Source organism: Austrofundulus limnaeus, unplaced genomic scaffold, assembly GCF_001266775.1.
Source record: "Austrofundulus limnaeus strain Quisiro unplaced genomic scaffold, Austrofundulus_limnaeus-1.0 Scaffold478, whole genome shotgun sequence".
NCBI lineage: Eukaryota > Metazoa > Chordata > Actinopteri > Cyprinodontiformes > Rivulidae > Austrofundulus > Austrofundulus limnaeus.
In genome coordinates this window covers 103,854-110,180 of record NW_013952880.1, presented here as the reverse complement: position 1 = coordinate 110,180, position 6,327 = coordinate 103,854, and the positions used below count along the sequence as shown (strand labels likewise).

Below are 6,327 nucleotides of genomic sequence, written 5' to 3'. Positions count from 1 at the left end.
TGTGTGTGTGTGTGTGTGTGTGTGTGTGTGTGTGTGTGTGTCTTGCTGCAGCTGACATGTTCATGGCTGTATAATGACGGCCTTGTCACAGAGGATGTGGGTTTTTCAGTGATGCTCGCAGCAGGAGGGCGACTGAAAACAAAAAGTTCTGCTGACGTTTTGTGGCCTCCCTCTCAGATAAATGAAGGGCTTCACTTTTTTTGAGCGTATTAATTAGCAATAATAAGGTTTTAATACGGGAGATAATGTGTGAGGAGTGGTTCATACTCAGCTCTCTAGAGGATGAGAATCAAATCCTTCTACATCTCTTTTACGTTAAACTTACATTCAGGTCTGACATCAGCATATTTCAGCTAAATCTCTTTATAATGAGCTGCTTGTTTACTGTTTTTCATCCCTTTGTCCTTGTTAACAGGATAAAACAGTATTTGGTAATATTTACTGTGGTTAAGAGCTTCATGAAAAAAGGAGGCAGTCCCTCCTTTTTACCCGGTGTTATAAACCAGGAAGATGTTTCCTGTCGTAAAATATGATATTAACTGCTTCTCTTTTCCTTCGTGCCTGTAATCTTTGTTGCTTTTTTTGTTTTTGTTTTTTTTGGCTCAGTGCTCAGAGGCCCAGAAGCTCCTGAACATCGCCAAAGAGCTCCTCCACACAGAAGAGGCCTACGTAAAAAGACTCAACCTCCTCGACCAGGTAACGATCGGGACCTGTCTCTGTCTGGCTGTGGCTTTGTTATGGTGGTGATGATGATGATGATGATGATGATGATGATGATGATGATGATGTTTACTTTGCATGCGTCAGCTGTGTTGATGGCTGAGACGAGCACTGAGCTGGATTACAGCTGAAACTGTGATTCTTGAAGTCGGCGTGATGTCGTTCAGTCACGTGATTTAAACCTTCATTTTTTATGGAGCAAAACTCGTGAGACTCTGTTACAAACTGTGTGTCAAAAGTAGAGACTTCAAACTATACAGCAGTTTTTAAATTGTGTCAATAGGTCAGGAGTTAAGAAAACCAGAGTTACGATAAATAACATATCTTACTCATTTTTTTTTCTGAAAATGGACGTTCTATTTTGAAGCGCATTGCAGCTGAAGGGAGCAGGAAACACAATAATCTCGTGGAAAAAACACCGCTTTTCCCATCGTCAGTCTCGTCTTTCTCTTAAAACGAAAAAACATAACCCCCCGCCCCAGACCTCCTTTTTGACTGAGGCTCAAAGTTATCTGACAAGCAGTAAAAAATCTACAGGAAGAAGAAAATAAAAAGAGGCGAAATTTGAATGGAGATTGGTGGCAATGAAGAGCCGGTGAGAGCAGGACTTTATTAATTAGATCTGTGACTTTTAACATGTTTGGATTTTATAGTTAGTGTGTAGTTTTGAGTGTTTACTCTTCATTTTAGCCAATTTTTGTGTGTTTTAGATCAAAACGAGGCAATTATTTTTAAACAAGGAGAAGCACGGAGGTCTGCAGAGGCAGAACGACACGTGGCTTATTTCTCTCCCCGCACTCTTGCACTTAGAAAAAATAAATATTTTCTCTCTGGATGATTTTTTATGTGAGAAGTGCAGTCCTACAGCAACTTTTCACAATTTTTCCTATTTTCCACATAGAGGAACTCGTCCTATTTTCCCCCCAAACCAATATGTCAGCCTGTGTTTACAAGATGGTCGCGTGACAAAGTACCCGACTGTTCGACTTTGAGAATCCCCCTCTTCACAACATCAACCCTCTACGACTGGATGGCTGGAGGAGTCTTTTGTATTTGTATTTGTGTGTGTGTGTGTGTGTGTGTGTGTGTGTGTGTGTGTGTGTGTGTNGTGTGTGTGTGTGTGTGTGTGTGTGTGTATGTGTGTGTGTGTGTGTGTGTGTGTGTGTGAGAACATCTTAAATTAAACATGTTCTTTTCTGACAGCTTTGTGCAGACAAAGCTCTCAGCTGGAGCTTAATAATGAATTCATTAGCGAGCTTTTTACCTCCATTATACATCAAAGGATTTATTAAAATCTATTGTAGTAATTTTTCTTTAAATCTGTGAACTCAGTGAGTCAATAAGTCTTTAAGTTGATGGAGTATCAGGAAGCAGTGCTCTTTCTAAAAGTAGAAGTAGTATAAATATTGAAATATTTGTATTATTTCCTGTTACTAAAAAAAAGAAGTCTAGCTGGGAAACACTCGTGAAAATCACACATATATTTTATTTTTACTCGTACACGATGCCGTTTCTGTTCCAGGTAATAAATCGTAGGTTCCCGCACTTCATTTCTGATACTTGTGCTACAATTGACGTGTAGTGAGTTTGAGCTTGGCGTGTTTGTGATGAGAATCCTCTGCAGATGGTTGAGTCTTCTTCCTCTTTGTTGGGTTGGTGTGGTGGAGGAGACGAGCAGCTGTCCAATCACAGAGCAGCTCGGGTTTGTTTGATGCCGAGGGCAGAGAACATTTATCGTTAACTTCCTGTTTTGTTTTGTCTTACCACCAGCATGCTTGTTTCCACAGGTAGAGTAGGCAGGTGGGGAGGGATTCATGACATCGTGACAAATCATCTGTGTGATTACAAAGCTTAACCAGCTGCTTACATCTTTACTCACTTTTCATCGTTTTAATTATTTGTTAATCATCTAGTGGGCATCCACAGAGATTCAGATATACTTTTTCATGTTTGTGAAAGTAAACCAGAGGAACAGAAGCTGAAAAGATGTTTAAAATGAGTCTCTAGGTTCCCAGTTTGAGGTTCATAAATACTGTTTGTTACATAATGCAGTCTATATAAAAGTTGATCCTCGTGGCTGAAGAAGGGAAGGTAAAGCAGAAGTGTCAAAACAATAAAGTTCCTCCTATGAAAATTTGAAGTTGCCTCTGAAAAAAATACTATTTTCATGTTAGAAATACAAACTTTAAATTAGAAATGAACATATTTACAGTCTGGAACATAAACCCCTCTACAATAAAAAACCACACTGTCAGTAGCTATTTCTTATTTAGTTTCTGTGGACCTACAGTAGTATATTTAACCTCCACACATATATGTGCTTTTCTTTTTAAAACTCACCACATGTTGCACTTTAAAATGCAATGGAAATTTTAACAATGCACTTTTTTTTTTTTACCCATTTATCAACCACACCAACACATCCGGTGTCTGTCAGTGGTGGATGATTGTGAAAAGTGCTGTGTCATGTTCTGACTCTGGTGAATAGTTCTTGGCAAACTCTCACATAGGGTTTTAAAAGTTAATAAAACACACCTTGAGAACATCCTGATGACATCATCATATCCACACTAGGGTGTGTTGTGTGTGTATCAGACATGACACAAGTCAAATGTTTCAGAGCTGTTTACACTTCCTGACCACAGGCAGCGAGCAAAGAGGCGTTAAAACTCCTTTATTTGTCTCCTTAAGTCAAGTTATTACCAGCCAGCTCAGAGTTGTTGCGTTTTCTCGGCAGGTATTTTGCACTAAGCTCACAGAGGCTGGAATCCCTCACGACGTCATCACAGGGATCTTCTCCAACATCTCCTCCATCTACTGCTTCCACGACAAGTTCCTGCTCCCAGAGCTGAAGACACGGATAACAGGAGAATGGTGAGTCAGCACCAATACATTCAAAGGGTTTTAAAAGGTACTTATTAGGTCAGTTGTTACAAGTTCAGTAATTGTGTGAAGACTGATTCATTATTCCAATTGTTTGTTTTTTCTACATTCTTTTAAATTGTAGAAAAAACATACTTTGCATACTTTGTGCTATTAAAACATATATAAAGGTTTTAGTTCGTAGAGAAGATGGTGCTATGACGTTTGGTTTAGTTATTTTTAATTAATAATATTTAACGTTCTTTGCAAGCATTTTCTCTGCAGAAATACACTGAAACTGATTCCATTTCTTCAAAAACATTTGTTCTCTTTGAAATCTGTTTCATTATACTCTAGAGCTCTAGTTTGTTTTTATTGCTAGTTTGAGTCTGTTGCTACATTTAGTTTTTTCCTACATTCACCTCTTTTAGCTTTTTCTTGTATCATTCTGCTACCTTTAGCTTTTGGTTAGACATATTCTACTTTTAGCTTTTAGCTAGGCTTTTGCAACTATTTGCTTTTATCTATATTTTTCTACTTTAAGCTAGCCTTGTTATATTGTAGTTAGTTTTTTTTCTAATTTAGCTAGCATTTTACTTTTTTAGCTGATCTTTTATTAATTTTATTTGTAGCTACCATTTTGTTACTTTTAGCATTTAGCTGGCCTTTCATTACTTTCAACTAATAGCTAACATTTTGTTGTGTTTGGGTAGTGTTTTACTACTTATAACTTTTATCAAGGGTTTTGTTTTAACTTCTAACTAGACTTTTTTTTTACTTTCTTTTAGCTAGCATTTTGCTACTTTTGTTTATTAGTGTTTCTCTTAGCTTTAACAACTTGAGTGTATTTATAATCCATGAGAAGTTAAGAAATCTGCTCTCTATGATTTATCAGAGTTGTTTTTCGCACAAACGTTTCATAGCCTTGAGGAAACCCCATCAGAGCTACAGGATGACACGCCCCCTCAGTGCACCGCTGTTGGACACCAACAGAACCCAGTTATCACATGGCGTGGAAATCAGTTTGATTCGAGTTGTTAAGACACTTTGATAATCAAAGAGATGAAAGTTTTTCAGCTGATGAAGGAGGAGAACAGTATCTTAATCCAAGACCATCAAGCACGCTGACCTTAACTTGAGATTAATTTGAATACTGGATCCCAGAAACCAGCGTTAGCTTCCAGCAGCTAAAACTCCCAACCTGACTGCACAGCTCATGGAACAGCATGACCGCATCAACCACCCCCACTTCACTTTTCTGACCAATCACACAACACTTGACACAAACCCCAGAAGAGAAACGTTCTGCCCGGACGTGTCGATAACAAGCCATGACATCATTGGGTCCTGGAACTGCATCAGAGAGAACAGACTTCTTCACTTCTCACAGAAAATAAATCCAGCTTTAGCTTCAGGTCCTGGCCCAAAATGTATTCAGCACTCAGCACACACACTGCATTTTAACAGGAAAAAGCAGTTGTGTAGTTTGTTTTTACCATTTCTTTTAAGACAGCAGGTTGACACCCAGTAGTTCTGCTCTCAGACACATTATGTTGTCGTACTGCTACAGTGTGCATTTCTGTTTGTGTCAGGGCTGCTTTTATTCCCCCGCAGTAAGCAGGAAGCTTGTCTCCAGTGTGTGATAGTGTGCCAACATCAACTACACCTCAGTAGATAATTAGTCCTGCTGAGGGAAATCACTGGTGACGCTGTAGTTTCCTCCACATTTCCTTCCAGAGCTCATTAAAATCTGTTCGCAACGATTTAAAAACTTTAAAAAAAGCACAGACAAGGAACATCCACGCAAAGTGCACGAGAAAAACGTTTGTTGGTTTCTAATTGTTGTTGATTTTATGTCTGTAATGAAATCATATGTAATTGTAAATTGTAAATGATGAAATAAGTCAAGCAGTTCTTCTTTTCCAAAGGTAAAAACAAGTCTCCCAGCGTACTGCAGGGACTTTCCTTTATACCTGTAACTGTCTCATATAGTTGACTAATTATAAGACAGATGTAAGTAAAGGCATGCAGGAGGTTATTTACTGAGGTAAAAAGAGAAGCACTGATTGGATCATTTAGAATTCAATGCTTTAAGTGGAAAATGTTTCAAAGTGTATATTTTAGGACTAAAATTAGTTCAATACAGTTAAAGTAGCACTTTTATGGGATCTAAAGTGCTTAAAAATAATGATTTCCTTGTTTGTTTGTTTTTTAATTTGTTTGTGTTCCCTGTAGGGACTCGAACCCCCGCATCGGAGACATCCTCCAGAAACTGGCTCCGTTCATGAAGATGTACGGAGAATATGTGAAGAACTTTGACCGAGCCATGGACCTGGTCAGCACTTGGACACAGAGGTCCTCACAGTTCAAGAGCATCGTCCAGAACATCCAGGTTTGTTTCTTTGTTTGAAAAAAAGAATTAAAGTTAAGCTACGGTGGACCAATGTTTAAATTGATTTGAACATTAAAGGTCTCTTTATTGTTTGTTTCTTCATGAACCAACAGAAACAGGATGTGTGCGGGAACCTGACATTGCAGCACCACATGCTGGAGCCGGTCCAAAGGATTCCTCGTTACGAGCTGTTGCTCAAAGACTACCTGAAGAAGCTGCCAGACGATGCGCTCGACTGCAAAGATGCAGAAAGTGAGACCTGAAACCCATCTTATCGACACTCTCTCTCTCTCTCTCTCTCTCTCTCTCTCTCTCTCTCTCTCTCTCTCTCTCTCTCTCTCTCTCTCTCTCTC

The 6,327-nt window shown here is 38.9% G+C and overlaps 1 protein-coding gene across 2 annotated transcripts in view; it reads left to right on the top strand.

Moving 5' to 3' along the window:
* fgd (faciogenital dysplasia) overlaps window positions 1–6,327 on the top strand; it is a 90,305-nt gene that overhangs the window by 68,332 nt on the left and 15,646 nt on the right. For both annotated transcript variants that reach the window (XM_014025469.1, XM_014025471.1), the window contains exons 5-8: window positions 607–696; window positions 3,458–3,594; window positions 5,818–5,974; window positions 6,088–6,226. In XM_014025469.1, coding sequence (XP_013880923.1) covers window positions 607–696; window positions 3,458–3,594; window positions 5,818–5,974; window positions 6,088–6,226 — 523 coding nt within the window. The remainder of the gene's footprint in view (window positions 1–606; window positions 697–3,457; window positions 3,595–5,817; window positions 5,975–6,087; window positions 6,227–6,327) is intronic.